The following is a 19970-nucleotide window of genomic DNA, read 5'->3' on the forward strand; positions in this document are numbered from 1 at the left end:
CAAATTGAAGGAGTAGATTATATTCTGCCCCACCCCCCCCGCCTCCCCAGATCAGAAGAATTTTGAGAAGCATGGCTTAGAACATAATAACCTTAATGTTAGACAAAGCAAGTAGCCATTCTGCTTAGTTCAACAGTGGGCTTTTTTTTAACAAACATATTATGTAAAGAAGATGGTACTAATTACTCACGTATGTTACATTTTCAGCATTAATTTCAGTCTGTGGGGTTTTTGTCAGAAGTTAAGGGCATGCTCTTTCTATGGTTTCGTGTCTTTTAGTTGTTGGTTAAATTGTGAAAGTCTGTAAGAATCAAAGTTGTTACTTAACATTCAAAGTTGTTTCTTCAAGGCTGTTTGTACAGTAATATTCTTGACTGTTTAATAATAAACATCTTCTGTGAAAGTGGGCATGGCTTATGTTGTCAGGATGAGAGAATAAGATGCCAGGAGCGCTTGTGTCTACTTATAACCACAGTCTTTAAGAAAAGACCAGCCAAAGATCTTGGGTTTGTGTTATTTTTCTTATTTTATTCCTTACTTTTTATTTATTTCAAAACTACTTGGAAGGGTTTTGTATTTTGATATTAGAGACACATTGATTTAATAATAATCTATTTCTGCGTAATAATCCTGTGTTTGTCTAAAAGTTATTAATATCCCTAAGTTATTGACCTACTTAATAATGCTTTTCTTTCAGATCCTATTTGACCAAACCCAAAGATCAATTAAAGCACAGCTTCAGACTTTTGTTAAAGAGTAAGTTAATTTGCACTTGTAATGGGAAAATTATAGGTAAAATAGAATTTAAAAACATCTGATTTGAGTGGGTTGGTGCAACATCTTTCCTGAAAATCGCCAGCCATAAATTGAGAAGTGCATATTAAAGTTTGTCAAAAATCACCCCAAATCAGTGAGACTTTAGATCCAGTTGCAGAAGTGCTGAAATAGTGTGATTTATTGAGCTTGATTACATATTGTCATTGTCTAAGTTTAGGGAAAAAAGTGCTTACCAAAAGTTTTCCCCAGTAAGCATGAGATGCATGCGTTTAAATTTCAACTTTGTCCTTTCCTCAGAAGAGAAAGACAGAGAGGCTTCTGTCATACTTCATATGATTTCCATTTGATCAAAGCATTTATTGAAGAATATGAAAACGAAGAAACTAGCTATAACAATCATGAACGTGATCTGTCTAGTGTATCTTTAAAGACTTTTTTCATGCTTTGGAATTCATTTGTTAACCATCATTCCTTTTTCTTTAGAGATATTAGGAAATTTAAAGATGCAAAGAAACAGTTTGAAAAAGTTAGTGAAGAAAAAGAGAATGCTCTGGTGAAAAATGCCCAAGTTCAAAGAAACAAGCAACATGAAGTAGAGGAAGCAACCAACATTTTGACTGCAACACGGAAATGTTTTCGACACATAGCTCTGGATTATGTTCTTCAGGTAAGTGCATCAATAAAAGTTATTTTTCAAAACCATCTGTTATATGTAGTTACAGATCTGTCCTTTAGAAGCCCTTACTGTAAGCTTCTCAGAAGCTGTGGAGATTCGGTGAAAAAGGAATAACTTTGCAAGTAATTTCTTCTGTAATGAAAGCTGAGCAGACTGAATTTACTTGATACATTCTTATTGTTTAATGCTTCAGTATTCAGTGTTGTTGCTGTAATGACACAGTTCAATTTTCAGCTTGAATATTAACTTTGAGAAAACAGTATTTGCCTGATACTTACCTAAATGTATTTTGTGAGTTGGCTGTGCTGTAGTTCCTTATATATTTGAAGTAAAAACTGTAACCTGGCCTAGGGAATGCAAATTACCTGAACAAGTCTGATACAGGATGTTGGCTACTATTACAATTTCAGCTGTTTACTCTGGGTTTCATTTAATAAATCCTACTTGTCTAGAAGCCTCGGAGTTTGGCACTGTGCCATGGAGGAATTCAGGAACATTACTCTCTTGCTTTTTAACACAGCTCTCCTGTAGAGTGTTGAGAGGTGATCTTTGTCTTACTACTTTTAATCCTGTGAATTAATAATAAATTTTCTGTTGATGCTTAAAATTCATCTGTTTCATAGTTACCCAGAACTACAGCAAGACAGGATTATTGCAGCTTGGATGGTATGAGGGGTGGGAGGCTCCTAAATGGGTCTGGGGTTCTCCTGTGATCAAACACAGAACAACCCTTTAAAATTATGTTAGTTTTATATTAGATGTTATCATCTTGATTTCTGACAGTCCAGTCTGAAGTTATTTAAGCTTAGTTACCTGTTCTTTAAATTGCGTGTATTACCCGTAAATTGAAGTGGAATCGATCTCATCAGCCTGGGCACATGCACAGATGCAGTGGTCGGTGGTCAACACTGAACTTCTGCCTTTTGAACACTAAGGACCAGGTTCATTTTGATGCTTAAAAAGCCATGTGCATTATGTACCACTTAATTATTTGTACTAACATCAAATAGTAGCGGGGGGTGAAGCTGACAGCCATTACTATAGGCTGGTTCCTTGTCTGTGCATTGAACTGCAGATCCTTTGCCTCCTGGAACTCGTACGTTCAAGGTATGAGCAGTTGCTGTGATAAAGGTGCATTTAAAGTAACAGAGAAAAGCTTCAGCATCTCTTAATTAATGAGGGCAAAAATGATTCAGCTTTAGGAATTCTTTCTGCCTGGGCGACTCTTTTCTTCTGGAAAAGTGACTTCACAACTATGGTCTCTTTGTAGCTATACTGACTTTAAACTGTATTTTAAAACTTGCTTTCCTTTTATTTTTTTTGCCTCACAAACTGAGGGTTTGTTCTATACAAACAAATCTTAATTATTTTTGCTGCATAAGGTTTGCCAAAATACTGACTATTTAAAATTCCAGCAAAAGAAATAAACTTACTGAAGCTATAATCAAAACCAGATTGTACTTATATACTTAAACTGACAGAGGTGTTAAATTACAAAACCATGCATGTTTCTGCTAAATGGGGCTTTTCAAGTAAAATTTGTCATTCTGGATGGCAAGCTTAAAGATTAGGGGACAGAGGAACTAGGTATAATGTGAAAAACGAGTTATTTCTATCTATATCGTTAAATTCTTCAAGTTCTAGGTCAATACCATTGGTCAGTGACTTCAGCTAGCTTGTAAGTGCAAGTATATCTGAGAAGTTACTGAAGCCATTACAGTCTCGCTTGTTTCAGAGCCTGGGACTGTATCCTGGTTTTGGGACACTTCAGACAATGTCAGCCCATGGGGGAAAATCAGCATGCCCCCGTCCTGCCCTCTCCCCTGGCCAGAGAGGTGCCCTGGGCAGCTGCAGGGTGAAGCTGGTGGGCTGGGTTAGCTCGTACTGCCAGGGTGTTTGAAACATGTTGAATTCAGTCTCTTGAGAATGGGTGCCAATTTGCCTTTCTTAAAAGGTGTATTATATTGCTTCCAGCTAGCATGTGATGTGTCTTACGTTTCCCTTATAAGGAAATTGTGACTTATCACTGAAATTCTAGCTTTGCAAGCTTTTTCTGATTGCATCACTTTAATATCATGACAAAACTAGCATCGTCTTTTAAAAGTGCTTTCTGAAGTCTGATATTGAGTTATGTTCTTCCAATGTTTTAAGCTTTGATGTGATTATTTGGAAGTAATTTTAAGTTTACTTCTGTGGGGAAAATTCCCAAGTAGAATAAAATAAGATGCTTGTTTGATTTTTTTTTTTTATTTTTTTTCCCCCTAGATCAATGTTCTTCAGTCTAAAAGGAGAGCAGAAATCTTAAAATCGGTAAGGTATACTTTATTTTCTGTATAGAAAATATTTAAATACATCTGAAATTAAAAATGTGGCTGCAGAACAGCATGTTAAAAATTTAGCCCATTTACCCATGAAAACGTTACCAGTACATTTGGCACTTTGGTGACAGTCAGTTTGGCCTTCGCTGTAACTGGGCATAGACGCTTAAAGTTTTTTTTGCAATTCCTTTGGTTGAGATTTGAACACATTAAGGTTTTCACTGCTGTTTACTCTTTGGTATGTGTTTCATGGTTAAAATCAAACTTTGCCAAGAATGGTGGTGTTTAGGTCTACTATATTGATTTATAAACAATAAGTACTTCTTACAATCTGTTCTAAAACTAATCCAGCTCTTTTTACAAAAATGGTATTTTTCATGTAAGTAGCATATTGTAATGGCAAATTAACAATATGCTTTAATATGGTATCTGCTAAATTAATATACAGCTATATATGCATGCTAGTTTTCTTCTGATTGCATTCCCATTTTTACTTTGTATTATCTCTGCAAAAAGCATACTGAGGTAGAGACTACCAGATTAAATGATTTCCTTTCAGAGATCTGAAGTTGCACTCCCATAATTTTTTAAATTCCTTTAAATAGCAAAAAACTGTAGTTAGATCACAGCTTTATAGCTGCTTGCCATTCCGCTCTGCATCTTCCCAACCAGTTTTCTTTAAGACTGGACAGTCTTCTCGGCTGTGTTCATGAAGGTTATGGGTTTGGATCATTTGTAAATACATTCTGTAGCCCCTCTCTAATTTACATGTCCTAGTTAAACAGGAGATAACAAAAGTTTCAGGTGACATGAATTAGAAGTAATTTGCCTTTAAGTAGATTTGTTTTGTTAATGGGGTTAATCCAGATAACTAGTTTCTGAGATTTTTGGCTTGGTTCTTTGCTACCTTTACCTTAAGTGTTTATTTACAACACTGGAAACTCTATGAGATAGTGATGTATAATTGCCAGGACACAAGAGAGCAGAAATTAACCCTGGAATTGTATGTTAAGGTTATTCTTGTGGATTAGTTAAGTGATATATTTATGTGATATCTGATAAATATCCTTTTAAAAAATATACTTTTTTCCTTCTAGATGTTATCGTTTATGTATGCCCATCTGGCTTTTTTCCATCAAGGCTATGATCTTTTTAGTGAACTTGAGCCCTACATGAAAGATCTTGGTGCACAGGTAACAAATTACTGTAAAAATTCATAACTATATGCTTGACTGGATGAAAACTTGATACATGCATACATGTCGGGTACATGGATTTGTTCAACAAGAAGGGAACTGTAGTGTGATAAAGGCAAAGCATAAAGCTACACTGTAAGTGTAGTGAGTGAAAATAGTTAGAAACTGAAAGTTGTCTCTACTAAAATTAATACCTTTAGGATTTGCATTCTTAAACGTAGCCATGTAGTGCCATTTGAGGCTCTCTGTGGTATTGAGGACACTGGATTATTTTGTTCTAAAAGTTTTCGTATGTGACCCATATTATAAACATACCTAACGATAAAAAATAGATTAGGGTTTTTCCTTCTACTTGTATACATTATTTACTGTATAAATTGTGCAGTGTGCCAAAAATAAAATTGATGCAACTTAGACCATAGAACAGAAGTCTGATTTTGATAAGTAGTGCAAAACTGAGTTCATACATTGAACCCTTTTTGCCCATTTTTGTCATTTAAGTTTAAGAACGCACAACTGCAACTTCTGGGTTTTCAGCAAGGGACTCATGAAAAGGTTAGATGGACCACAGCCAACTGCATACAGGAGACATTGAAAGTGGTTATGCAAAATAGGTTAAGAATGTACAGTATTCAGCTGAAGATCTGCCTGTGGTGCAGAAAGAGAATTCAGCAATGTCTTGTTTTCAGTGCAAGATGAATGGGCCTGGAAATACTTGTGCAACACTTTTTCTTTTTTCTTTTTTCTTTTTTTTTTTTTTTTGCCTCTATCCAAGGGCTTGCAACAACTGCACTGATGCAAAACCCTCTGTTGTCACTTCCCAATCTGATCCACAAAACAAAGCCAACCCAAACTCTAAGTGTCTGTCCAGATACAAAAGCAAATAAATGACAGCAAACATTTACTTGCATTCATCTCGAGTAGATGTGTCACTGAGTGTCTGAGAAATGGCGTTGTTCTGAGCTGGGTATTCCTGCCACAGGGCTGTTGTCATCTGTGCCCCTCAGCCTGCTGCTCTGCCTGGGCAGTGAGGCACAGTGGGAGCTGTAGAAAATGACGCCAACAATCAAATGTCTAAGCAGTTATTTTTCTGCTAGACTAGTCCCCAGTCAGGTTATTGCAGGTCTTAATTACTTGTACAAAGACCCGTCAGGGAGGTGTGTGCGTGCGTGTGGCGAGCAAGCGGTGGAGCTGAGGAGGGAGACAGGCTGCTTGAGCTGGCACTGCCGTCGGGGAGGGAAGCGACTGTCCAGCTGCAGCCCCCCAAGTCTAGTGTAGCAGCGCCACTTGAAAGGTTCAGGTGCACATAGAATCATTAGGGTTGGAAAAGACCTCTAAGATCATGAAGTCCAAGACTCTGACCTTAGTTGTGCCTTTCATTCTTTCATGGCCTTCCATTGTGGGTTGTAATTGTTGAGCTGTAGGGTTTTGATAGTACAGACTGTGTGTGCTCTACCTCTGCAGAGCAGAGGGTGGGGAAAGGAGAGAGAAACTATGGAGCTGGTAGTGATTTATGCTGCCGGCTAGGCTTTAATGTTTCCGTTTCCTTGAGAGTATTTGAGCAAGGAACACAAGGTTGTCTTTAAATGGCTGGTCATCCTTTTGCTTGATCTGGTAAGAAGCATTGTGTAACATTCATTTTGGTGCTGGTATCATAGCAACTGAAAGAGTTAAATTTAGAAAATCCAAAGCTGAGGATGTTTAAAATATATCGCAATTGGAGCAAAGATAGACTGAAGACCCTAAAGTTGTACATCTTGCTGAATTACTCTTTTATGGCAGACCTTGGCATTTAAATAATGGAGATTTTTTCAGGACAGAAGCCGACTTGTAAATAGCTTATGAAAGTTTAACGGTTAATGGCCTTGCAGTTTGTATTGGTTGAAGCTTCTGCCTTGAACAGGTCAGAGAGAAGGCAAGCTGTGACATAAAACAGGGATTTGCTAGATGTTTCTGATAATACTGTCAGATTCTTTCTGTTGGTAAGTGAGTTTTCATTCCCAGGTAAATTTTGTGTATGATCTTAATTACTATGTTGAACAGCACCTGAAGTATTATAATTGAAATGATCTTTAATAGCATAGTTACAATTTTTAATTCTTTTGTTTTGCGTTTTCAAAATAACTGGTTTACATGACAGAATAGGATTGAGTAATTTTGCTTTCTGGATATTTTAGGTCAGGGTAGGATTACTAGTGAATCAGATCATTGTAGGGGAATCTTTAATGGCACACAAGGGTAATGTAAGCTTTTGCATGGAAATCATGGTATTTTGTACTTTTCATGTGAAATGTGGTATTGGTTTAAAAAGAAAACCTACTTGAATTTTTATTCTGAGATGACTGTTGAAAAAGGTAAACATTTTGGTCTGACTTGGTTCCCTACAGAATACCACTTATAGCACTACAGGTTTGTAAAAATACATTTACCATAAATGCAGTATTTTGAAAAAACTAATTTTTTGAAGACTACCCAGTAGTAGTATAATGACTGGGATTTTGGTAGTTGTGTGATTGGCTATAGCTCTTGATAGTTGTATGCTGTTGGTCTTTAAGACAGTTGATGTGCTGCTCACCTGAATGAAAAGAAGACATTCTGGTCTGAGCTTGGAAACTGGAATGATGCAGTGCTGTCTTGGTAGTAAAAAAGTAAATGATGAAATGAGCTGTTGTTAAGAAATTTGTTTTGGCACTTACGCTGTGGTAAACATATCGTCAAACACTTCAAGATAAACTAAAGGTAATTGCCCTAATCTGAATGTGGCTGCTTTCTGTTTTGTCTAGCAGAGTAGGAGGAAGAATTTCTTGAGGGCCATGTGCAGATTCCTGAATCTGAGGTTTTAGTGAGAAACGTGATTCCTATAAAGTCTTGAGCAGCCCTTGGACCAGTTCTCAGCTTTATCACAGCAGAACGGGTTTCCCAGGGTTCTTGGTGCAGAACAGGCTTTGAGCACAGTGGCAATCCAGTCTCTGTTGTAGAGGCTCTTCTGTCATTTTGAAGTCTTATAGCTACATAAATATGACGTCTGGACACTTCAGTCTTTAACATGTTTGTGTTCACAAATACATACAAGGTGTGAAAGTGCTGGTATAGCCATTTGAGCCAGAGAACAAGCCAGGGAGGGAAGAGTTAAGTAACAGAGTATGGAATTGAATCCACGTGTCCCAGCTATCTGATGGCTCCTTTAATTGTTGGAGACTGGCTGGCACAAGGGTGTAAGAGCCAGTTATTGTCCCTTTTTTCTCTCATTTGTATCATTTCAAGCAGGGGAAACAACACTAGGGAAAATGAGCAGAGTTGTCAGGGGTTCTTGCTTGTGGTTATGGGAGTGGGTGGAGGCGATCCTATTTGTGTGAGTTAGAGGTTTTGTTCGTTGTGCTGTGCCCTCTGCCACGTAACTGGCTTTGGCTGGACAACTGGTGTTGCACACTGTGTCTGGTCTCCACGTTCTAGGCCTGGAGTAGAATGAGGTCTGTCCCCCTGATGTAAAGCTGCAGGCTGTACCGCTGTGTTCAGCATTGCGTCTGCGTCGTTGGTCAGTAAGATGCTATGACTGGGGTTAATGGCAGTCCTGTGTTCCAGGCTGGATAGAGGAGGAGTGCATCAGATTCCGTAGCATGTCACAGAACTACCAAGCTAACTGGTCTTTCAGGCAGCATCTGCACCTCCACCATATTTCTTATTTAAACATCAGTCTGTAATTAAAAAAAAAAAAAAGTACCTCCCCCCCCCCCCCCCCGAAACAAACAAACAACACAAAAACGTACTCTCTTACAGGATATCTTAGATTTCCTGCCTTTTTTTTTTTCCTTATGGTTTTAAAAAGAAAAAGTTTGTATGGTAGTGCTATAGATATGCTTGCAGCAAGTTTTTGTAAAGATGCTGACTTAAATCCTCTCTGTTGTGACAGCCTCTCTTCTCTGCAAAACCACATTGTTATTTCTGAAACTAAAAACAGTTTGAATGGTTCTACCTAAGATTTCTTTCGCAAATACTGCTGGTGACCTGATCAAAACTATCCGTACAAAAACCTGGTTGAGGGAGGTTCCCTGCCTGGTGAGGGGAAAACCCACCAGCGTTCACTCCTGCTAGTTCTTGCTGCTGGTGCCGGTGCTGCTGCATAGGCTGGTCAGCCAGCAAGAGCAGCTAAAGCATGAGTCATTCTCTTCGGAGGCTGAGCACCAATGCGGTACAGAGTCGCATATGCTTGGCACCATGCTGTTTTTTGAAACATTTCTTCTAAGGCTTACAAGAAATGTACACCTCTCATAGAGGTTAATTTGTGATGGTAGTGCAGTGCTTTAAACGAGGCTTCAGTGGTTATTCAAGGTAAACAGTATGTGACCAGAGAAGTAATTATACTATGCAAATAAAACAAGTGTCATGCAATGTTTAGACATAATGTGTTCTTTTTTGTCAGCATTATGAAATCTACTGAGCCAATTTTCTCTTGATATCTAAAGATACATTTTTCTGTTTCTCTTTACAGCTGGATCAGTTGGCTGTAGATGCTGCAAAGGAGAAGAGAGATATGGAGCAAAAGCACTCCACTATTCAACAAAAGGTACTTGAGGGAATGTAAAAGGTAGACTGCACACATTTTTGTATCTCTGGCATCTCTCCCCAGCAGTGCATTTCTGCATTGGAACTATGAGGGATGGTATCTTTAGTGCAGAGAAAGAGACTTGCACATCATTAAGCATAGGGTTGGATTGCAGATACTCATTTTGTATTACTGAACAGAATATTATGTTTAGTTTTGACTGAAATATGAATAGAACAGAAGAATTTATGTGAATGCTGTGACTAACATTTCATTAGACTTCTTAATTCCTATTATATCTTGGATTCAATATAGTTGTAAAAATTGCTGGTTTTCCCTCTTGTGTGTCTGTAGAAGAGGTGTATATGCTGTGCAGTCCTACAGTCATATATCACTTTCCGGACTGTGCCAAATAAGAGTGCAGCACGTTGAGGAAGTGTGGCAGCTGCTATTGTATATAAAGAGCAAAAAACTTTTGTAAAGGCCGTATAATGTATGGTGTTCAACGGTACACAAATATGAAAGTAACATTAAATTGCTATTTTGGGGAGATTTGTATGTGTGATAATTCTTATTTTTGCTTGTTGAGATAAAAGTAGATAATTCATGTTATGGGGGGAATGAATTCTGTTTGGATGTTTCAGAAGCTCTAGATGAGTATTGGTTTATCAGGTATAATGCTAGAAGTTAAAAATATTTCCGCTGAACACTCTGGTAGTGACCTAATGTTTTGAAAGGGATTAGATACCAGTAAGGTAATGCACACTTCTTACATTCAAATACATTCTGTATCTATTCAGGTGGCATAAATTTAAAAAAAAAAGCCTAATGTAAATGAAATCTGATGAGTAAATAAATTCAGGAATGAAAACATGCGAAGATTATAATTTAGGTAGCCATAGTAGGAGGCAATATTAATACTAATGGGAAAAGGTAGCATTTTTGGTTGCTGAAAATGTTTTTTTTCACTTCATCCTATTGTTCCTGCAGGAGTTGGTGGGAAGCATTAGGGTTGCTGTAACTGTGAAATTGAGCAGACATGATGATGGGTTTTAGGGCAGTGCTGGTATGCTGTGTTTGGAGGCAGATGGGAGATAACTCCAGGGAAAGGAAGGGGAAGAAAGAGGGGAAATGGCAAAGAGATGGAACTTGACAATTAACATTGATGTCCAAATTTTGATTTGTTTGGGCTTAGTAGGCCTCAGGAGTGGGCAGTAGTTGAGGGTTTTAATCTTAGAGAAGAGTGGTGCTTGGTGAAAGATACAAGTTATGGGCAATTATCTCTTAATAACTTGTTACTGTGAAATATGGTCATTACTGTTGCCAGAGGTGTTTATAGTGTTTGTTTTTTCTTCAAATGCTGCTTAAGGCTGCTTTACAGGTAAACTATTTCTGATAGTATCAATGATTTAAGCTTCATAAAACTTGAAGTTATGTCTGTGTGTAATATAAATATTCTTGATTTCTAGTACAAACAGCAATCATAGTGAGGTTGTTTATATATTGCTCCTTATTTTAATTGAATGACAATTTCATGCTGTCTCTAAAATATAATCAGGGCAATCAGGTTGTATTGTATGTTGTCCTCTAAATTCTGTGTTTCAAGTTGTGTGTATTGTCTTCTGTCCTGATCAGTGAAGTCATTGATGCCTTTTTGTGACGACAATGTCTAGATTAATGCCTCTAGGCTTTGGAGGGCATGCTTTTTTGGGGATTACTCTTACAGCTTGTCAAATCATTTTCTTGGTTTCTTACTCAAATGATGTCTGTTTTTTGTCTCCTCCTACGTGCTTTTCCCAACCTTCCCACCAAGTTTGCTTGCAGCTCATGAGGATTTCAGAATCTTGAACTGCCTTAGACCTTGGATCTTGTTCTTTATATCATTATTTGTCATCTGGTCAGCGCGACCAGGATGGCAACCTTGTTCTCTGTTCTCTTCTCATGGCTTGTCATGTTGCTTTCCACTGGGCTGCCTCTTAGGCGTATGTTCCCAAATCTTCCAGTACCCAATCCTTCCATGTTTTATATCTACTGAAACTTCTGCTTCTTGTGTTGAATATTCCTTGAGGTATATATGCATTTAATATACTGAAGTTTTAATCTAATGCTTTAGAATGATGGCTTTTCTTCATTGTGTGGATAAAGAACAGTTCCTTTTCTGAAATGTATAGGTAAGTGCACATGTGCACACACCTACCCACCCCCTACCTGTGTTTGCATATATGTGCATATGCATGCAGAATAATTGCACTAATTAAAAAACCCATCTCACTTTTCTGTATAATCATCATTCTGTTTAATTAGGCTGTTGTCTGAGAGGCTAATACAAAAGCAGTGGAAGGGCTTGGTCCCCACTATGATTTCATTTCTGTTTTAAGAGAACTGATGTCTGATTTTTTTAGTTTGTGTTGTATTTACTCAGCAAACGTGCAGGATTTTTTTTTTTTAGTGTAAGAAGTCATATTTCCCATATTAATCTGGAGCAACACATGCTATGAATTCATCTAGAAATGTCATGATCATTCTGTGAATTTTTTGCAATACTTTTTTATTAGGAAAGATTCATGTCAAAAGAATGGTGTCACAGTGTCAGTATCACTTAAGACTTATAACTCTTGTTTTCTGAGCAGTTTGCATGCCATTGCTGTAGAAACATGTTGGATTAAGAAATAACTTAAAAATCATTTGGACCTGTGAACAGCATTGCGGCTTTTCAGTTTTGTGACAGAGCTAATATTTCGTTCTAAAATGAGGGAAATGATACAGGAAAAACATTTGGATTGAACTTCAAATAGTTTTTGTTGTATTCAAATCCCTTTTTCATTAAAAAAAAAAAGTGCATCCAAAAAACTGCTCAGGAAACAGCTGGAATGAGGATGATTTGAAAATTTTTAACATCTTGAGTAAACAAGGTGATAGGAAACCAGATGCTACCACAGTCATAAAACAGGCATAAACCAGAGCTGCTGTTGAGAAGTACTGCGAACTAATTCCATCTCAAAAAACAAAGATGTGCCAGTATTTCAAGTGAGTTCTATGCTCAGTGACTGTCTCGCCTTGTTTCACTTCGTCTTGGACTGTAAACCTTGTTATTTGCTGTGTCTGTTGTTGTTTTAAGCCCTTCCTCAAGGGACTTTCAACTTAAGCATGACAAACATCTCTTGCCGATGGGATGGGAATGGAAGCAACTTTCTAAATGGGGGGGTTGCACAATTAGTGCCTTCTGGTTAGTGTGTGCTGGAGTAACTTTTCAGATTAGTGTTTCCTTTGGTACTTATGCTGCCCCATTTACTGACTTTTGAAAAACTTTTAAAATTCTGTTTCTCTGAAGTATAATATTGAATACATATTCAGTGTTAAAATGCTGATACTCACGCTGCCTGAGATTTATTGGTAAAGTGGTTTGGGTAGCTGTTATGACCTGCTATCAGTCTTCATATTGAAAGTAAATCAGAAATGCTGATGATGATAAGTATGGAGGTTTATGTTTTGGTAACAAGAACATTATATGTAGAGAAACAGAAAACATGCGAGCTATGAAATGAATCCAGTATGTGTGATAAATTGAAAAGTTCATATGAAAATACATTCACTGAAACACTGTCAAGAACAGTAAGTATTCTGTGACCCACGAGATTAGTATTAATTGTGGAAATGAAAGTTGTTTTCCCATTGCCAGCTGGTTTGCTATCCCTCACGGACATTTAAAGAAAAAGGAAAAAAATAAAAAAGGCATGAAAGCACGCTGTATGCCTCACTTACATAACCCACTTGTACATGTTTCTCTCCCAATAGCTGGCCAACCTTGAAAAATGTGTATCAGAATAGAAGCCATAGATGTTCCTTCCTTCAAATCAGAATGAAATATGCAATATAGCACTTCAGTGTAACTTTCATGATACTGGCTTAATTTTCTTAGTTCTGATTAGGTGAAATGTACTTTAGACCTAATGGACACCTAATTAGTAAATAAGTTATGTTTAAAATGCAGTCTTTATGATCTGCATGTTTGCTTAAGGAATACAAAATTCTGAGTCACATGAAGTGACTGGTTTTATTAACATGTGATTCTCTTATGCAGGACTCTGGAAAGATGTGGATGTATTTCTCTCCACCCACTGATTATTTTTCATGATTCACTAAACTCTTCCATGAACCAAGATAAAAATAAACTATAATGTGACTGCTTTTCTTCTATTCTTTAATTATAAAATAGCAGAGACTATAAGATCAGATGTGGCTTATCTGGTTCCTGTTTCTACTTTCATCCTTTTAATTGAAATGAAGTGTGGTTTTTTGTTTGGTTGTTTTTGTTCATCTTTGCTGACCACAGCTTTATCAGTGAAGTCTGATGGATAAAGCATATGGAAGCTTTATGCCCTGACCCCCTAGTTTGGTAGTCTGCTCTGTATAGTTAGGAAAATATTGAACATGTGCTTGTGTACTGCTGTGTCTTTATCTGCTCTATAAAGGTGGGAGTCAATCAGAGAAGCCATTAAAAATTACACTAAATGCACTTCATGAAGAAGGGTCAGTATCTTAGAAAATTTGGACGGAGTGTTATACGATTTGGACGGAGTGTTATACGATAAGTGATCCAAGGGAGTTTTCCTGTCATGCTTGTATATGTCTTCAAAGCGTAAATCTAGATTCATTGGAAAAGACAGTTGCATCTTCTGCAGCAGTTCTCCAAACCTGGAGGAAAATGTGATTACACAGTGGCTGGATAGAAGAGACTGAGGGAATGTACGTTGTCTTTCACTGAACAAGAATTTGCAGGCATCACTGAGGCAGGAAGATGCAAATCTTTAGCAGGTTTCATTATGTTTGGGAGCTGGTAAGTCAGAGCAATTTAGTGGGTTTTGGGGGAGGAGGGGAATATGACATCAGCACATCTAAGCCTATGCTTATAGGGGTTTTCTATTTTTGTTTTTCTGGAGGGATAAGGAGAAACCAGAAGGGACTTTTAACACTTTGAGAATGTTTGTGTATGTCATATAAGCTATGAAATACGAAGTTAAAATCATGCTGTGATATTCAGCTGTTTGTTCTTACATGAAGTCTTTAATCTTCAGCATGTTCTGATCTAGAAAACAGGCAGAAAATCGAAATTATTAAGTGTTGGATAATAAATATACAAATTTGTGATTTTTGAGAAGCTTTTATTTGCAACCTGTATGTTTATTCAGATCAGTATAGGGTAGTGATACGATAATTCTGTTTTCTTTTCAAACTTACTTGTGCACTGATCTTCTGCCAGTGAATTAATAAAAATCTAGATTTAACATTTCAAATTTAGTTAATCTATTCAGACTGGTAACAGCCAGTTACACTGAGTAATTTTATGGAATTTGGTGCTGTGCTGGCCTGGGAGTTTAAGGGCCCATTTTGATATTTGTAATGACTTCACTGTCTTGTTTAATTAACCTTGGATTGGACCAAACCATGTGCCTGTGTAAGAGTAAGCATAGTGTGTAGCAGAAAAGCTGTGTGCAGGCTGAAGAATTACATAGGACTAATGGTATTGGGTTTGAAGCTGTTTTTTTAATAGCTTCTTTTCCCATGTGTATAGACAAATTCCTAAGGAGCAAAGTACAAAACAGATTCATAGACATATTTTTTCACATAAAGCTGATGTTTGCAGATTTAAGAAAATTACCTGCTGAAAGTGTGAAAGAGTGACATTATGACATGTCCTGCATCTTCAGTATTTAACCTGGTTTTTTGTTCTGAAATTTAATTTTCAGTGATGTCTGTTCTGCCTTAGTTAAGTGGAAGAAGCTGCGTGATGCTAGTCTGCTTTAAGCATATATTTTACTAACAGTGAAATGAAGTTAATAGCATGTATATAATTTTGACCTCTGGACATAGCTTCTGATAAATGATGTCATTCCACTTGTGCTTTTTCTTGCACTCCTGGTAGCTGTTAGCCTCCAACTCGCTGCATACCTGAGCTCTGTAGCTCCCTGGGAAGAGTCCGTGCTGTTTTAGATGATATGAAAGCAGATAATCACCATGTGTATTACTAATCAGTCTACCTTTGTTGGAGATGTGAAGCAGTTAACCTTTCTAAAACTTGTAAAGCTGTTATTAATTGTTATTAGTTGTTATTATTTGTTATTAGATTGATGGAAATTTATATTCATTGTCCTACTTCCAGCTTCGTATTTTTGTCAAAGATCATAAAGAATATATTTCTGCTAAGTTCTTGCTATCATTGCCAGCACCCTGGCTGCTTTAAATTAGAGATAACTGATAGCATCATCTTTATTTGGTTACTTGTCTTCTAAGTTCTCATCCGTCTCACTTGCCAGGATGACAGAGCTGAAGAAAATGCTAAAGCACGACTGGCTCTATACAGTTGATTGCAACAGGCTGCAATTGCTTTTCAGTTTTGACTCTGAACTCCTATTGCCCCTTTTCCTTTACCTTACTCTCCCCTTTCTTTGGAATGCATGTGAGACCATTTGAGCAGACAGCTGAAGCATCAAGTGCTCTGTCAGTAATGGTTGCCCTCTGCTTGGCCACAGAGGTCACCAAGACCTGAACAAGAAATTTCCCTTGTGTACAGGTAAAGTTAATATCTTCAGCATTCTGATCTCCAAAAAATGTGTTTAAAAAAAAAAATTTGTCAGGGGCTGAGAGTCATGGCTTGACTCATAAGTGTTACAGGCAAAACATTATTACTAAATGTTTACTCTTTTTGACACTAATACTGTCCATATTTGAATTTTCATTTGAAACTGCAATGTCTCTTTCTTGTCTTGTTCCTTTGTACTAGGATTATTCCAGCGATGATACTAAACTAGAATATAATGTAGATGCAGCCAATGGTATCGTTATGGAAGGTTATCTATTTAAGCGAGCCAGCAATGCCTTCAAGACTTGGAACAGGTAATTATTCGGAACCTCTACTTACTAGCTTATTAAGATACTGCTTGTTAAGCTAAATTCTGGTCTGATTTGCAATCTGCGCAACTCATGGATTCCGCAGTTTTGACAAAACATTTGGATGACTTTGTTGATTAACATAGAGATGACCCTTCAAAGCTCATTTTCCTTATTTTCTGTCCTAGTTGTTTGCAAGCCTTTTTCGAAGACTGTATCTTAGACTGGAGAAGTCCTGTGCTTTGTTGTGTGCAGTCCGGCTTTGTAATTGCATTTTGGTCTTACTTTGGGGTTGAAACAGAGCAATCCTTATAACTGTGTACAACAAGCTATGTGAATGTATATGCTGTAAAAGAAGTGTTAGAGAACAAAACAAAATGGAAGTTGTATACCCATTGGAGGCAGGGAAAATGCAGTGAAGGACTCAAGGAATCAAGTTACTTTTCCTGAAAGATAAGCATGTAATTGTTATCCTTTACAATTCCTGTCCTGTGCAGTGACTTCTGCATAGTAGTTTTGATAGCCCTATTGGGAATTCAAAGTATATTGTTAGTAAAATATACATCATTAGAGATATGACTATTATTTAAATACTTTTCTCCCTGAACAGGATTTCTTTTGCATTTCCAAGGGTGTATGCATTTTTGCAAGGAAATATTATATATGCTGGAGCATTTATAATATAGTTGGATACAGTTCTTGAATTTTAATTTGTTGTGATACAGAGCTCTTTTTACTGATGCCAGGTATCATTACTGTCTTATGCTCTGCAATTTTTGCAGCAGTCCTTCTGTTAAACTATTTGCTGTGTTTCAAAGGCCAGAATGTGTGTTTGGGTATGTGGTCCTTTCCAACCTTAATTATTCTGTTCTTGAGCACCTTGGAACACGACAAGTCTATAATAAATGGGGGTTGCTTCCCTTAAATCCATAGACTGGTGCAAGGGCCACTGGCATCAATAAGGCTATATCTGTATTAGCGAGTCTTGTGCAGCTATGTAAGGGATTTTGCTTCAGACTACTTCTAGTCTGGCCCTGTGCTCTGATGATCTATCTGTAATTGCAGTGTACCTTCTGGACTAGTTTCATCCAAGCAGAGTTCAGAGTTCTTCAAAACATATCTACAAGGCATCAAAGGACGCTGAAGGCAGAAAACTAGGAGATACTCTTCAAAAGTACATTCCTGGTCTGGAGTAAAATGTTAGTGTAAACACACTGAGGAAAATCTGCAGTAACAGGGCAGGAGATTTTCCTTTACTGGACTCTCAGCAGGCTGAAAGGGTCCTTTTTGCAAGGTGTTTTGCAGGACTGACTGCAGCCTCTTGATAAGAGACTGAAGGCAACACTCTGACTTGCTCTCTGGGTTCTGCTTTTGGGTAGCATAAAGGCCTTGGGAGGGAGGCAGGACAGGAGTGTTGGAAGGTGGCTTGGTACCTAGTAATACTGTACATGTATCTAACCTTAAGGTGGTTAGGGAGTAGGATTCAATGAAAACTAACTTCTCTACGCTGGAAATTTAAATGGACACAAAATAAATATGGGAAAGTCATAATTAAATCAAGATACACAATGCGTTCTTTCAGGTTAAGTTACAGGTTTGAACATACATAATAAAAACATATCCAAACAATAAGCTATTTAAGAGAGCCAAGGTAAACAGCTCAGTAATGGGTCAGAGCTACCTACTTTTATGATACAATTTATATTTGCTTATAGTTTTTTCTAGTGTTTGTCACAGGAGTATTCAATAAAGCTAAACATTTAACCTTTTTTAATCTTGGATTCTTGATAATTTATCTCCCTGTGATAGGCTAGTTGAATGCTTCAGAATGAGGCAGAGAATAGCATTGGATATGCTATCTATAAACACCATTTAGGAATTGAATCAATCATTTTAATTAAACCATTACTAGTTGCTATGAAACTACTACTACTATTGTCGTACATAAAAGATACGTTTAAAACCTTCTTGATGAAGACAACTATTATGAATGTAGCCCCATTTTTCATGTTTTAGTAAAAATAGAAAAGTATTTTTATCTTGTTTTTACTTCTGAATACATCTGTAATTGCTTGCTATGTTGTAGGCACTGAAGTGGTCATTGCCACTCCCCACTGCCTATTTCCACGGATGGAATGCTTTACTTATGTAGTGTTGCAGTTTCTGTTTTTTCAATCACTAGGTAGAGTATAAGAAGGGCTGTGTCATTGCATTAAACTGGTTTGTGTGTAAAAAATGGACAATAGGACCAAAGGAAGGAAACATTTAGAGAATTATGTATTTTTATATGAGGGAATTCAGAGACGAAGTCAGAGAGCCCAAGACAGACAAGGTATTTTCAGTGTTCTTATCGGATTAGGTAGTTTGCTGCTTCATTATATGCCCATCTTTGGGAGATGTGGGTGGAAAATCAACCAGCTGAAACAAAACCAGAATAATTTGCCTAGAAAGAAATACTAGAATTTCCTGATGTTCTGAACCAAGGGCGATGGCACTGATCTTCCTTGCTAACTGCTGATTGCCTGGTCAGTAGTAATATGTATTTAAAAGGATAGCTTTTGTTTTTCCTCTGTTGGTGTCAGTTGGTATTTTTATGGTTCTAGGCCTTTTTCAGTACTCCTTGAAGACTGAATTAAAGGCACCGGAAAACATTGCAATTACCACTATTAGTGTATACTTAACAGCATTAAAAAAATAAGAGAAAAGGAAATGGTACAATGGATTTTGTCTGGGTTTGACACAGATCAGTGATTCTACCTAACTTACTAGATAACTGTGATGCTTCTGTGTGCATGTCTTGGTCAGTGAATCCATGGACACCATAGTGGATTATCCTGGGAAAAGTCAGGTTGCTGGGGGAGAAAAAAATCAAAACCATGTCATGCAGCCGTTTGAAGGGGGGAAATCTTTGCTAATGCATGAAAACTTGTTTTGTTTCCAAGCCAAGCTAATTTCTTGCTAGGATGAAGTAGTTTCTTCCTGGGGCAGCTAGCAGCCTGGATTTAATTGTCTGAAGACTTCAGTTATTGGGGCTTTTGCGTCAAGTTTCCTGTTCTTGGGATAGTTCTGCATGGCACTGGCTGGAGAAACCAATGGTGTGCAGCAGGTTACGAAGTCAACCACAGGAGCTATTCGCAATCCAGTGTTGCGGTGTTTTGAAAGAGCTGGAGATTTTGCAATTTCTTTGTTGTGACAAAAGGGGTAGTGTGTAATATACGTGAGTATTTTGGGTAATATACTTTAGTGGAGTCAAAATTGTGTCTTTATACTGGAAATAAGAGATACGGAGAACTATTTGTTGAATGCATGTCTACCTGTTTGTATATGATAGCTCTTACTGTACACAATTTCTCTTATGGCACCAGGAACTGAAATCAGCTGCATTTATTATTGTGGAGTAGTAGGTGGAAAGCTGGTTTGATTCCTAGAAATTCAAGTGAAAAATAAGTCTGTCATGAAGATATGTGTAAATAAATGTGTGTAGGGAGATGAGTATTTATTAAACACTAGAATGTTCTGAATAGTTTTGAGGTTGAATGCATTAAGTGTTTTCCTTTTTAATTCTGCTGTGT

The 19970-nt window shown here is 37.3% G+C and overlaps 1 protein-coding gene across 8 annotated transcripts in view; it reads left to right on the forward strand.

Moving 5' to 3' along the window:
• The window catches only part of ACAP2 (ArfGAP with coiled-coil, ankyrin repeat and PH domains 2), a 69360-nt gene that overhangs the window by 26595 nt on the left and 22795 nt on the right, over positions 1 to 19970 (forward strand). For all 8 annotated transcript variants that reach the window (XM_075418052.1, XM_075418053.1, XM_075418057.1 and 5 more), the window contains exons 5-10: positions 698 to 756; positions 1261 to 1444; positions 3719 to 3763; positions 4869 to 4964; positions 9457 to 9531; positions 16292 to 16404. In XM_075418052.1, the coding sequence (XP_075274167.1) occupies positions 698 to 756; positions 1261 to 1444; positions 3719 to 3763; positions 4869 to 4964; positions 9457 to 9531; positions 16292 to 16404 (572 nt within the window). The remainder of the gene's footprint in view (positions 1 to 697; positions 757 to 1260; positions 1445 to 3718; positions 3764 to 4868; positions 4965 to 9456; positions 9532 to 16291; positions 16405 to 19970) is intronic.

The sequence above is a fragment of the Opisthocomus hoazin genome, chromosome 4 (assembly GCF_030867145.1).
Source record: "Opisthocomus hoazin isolate bOpiHoa1 chromosome 4, bOpiHoa1.hap1, whole genome shotgun sequence".
Lineage (NCBI taxonomy): Eukaryota > Metazoa > Chordata > Aves > Opisthocomiformes > Opisthocomidae > Opisthocomus > Opisthocomus hoazin.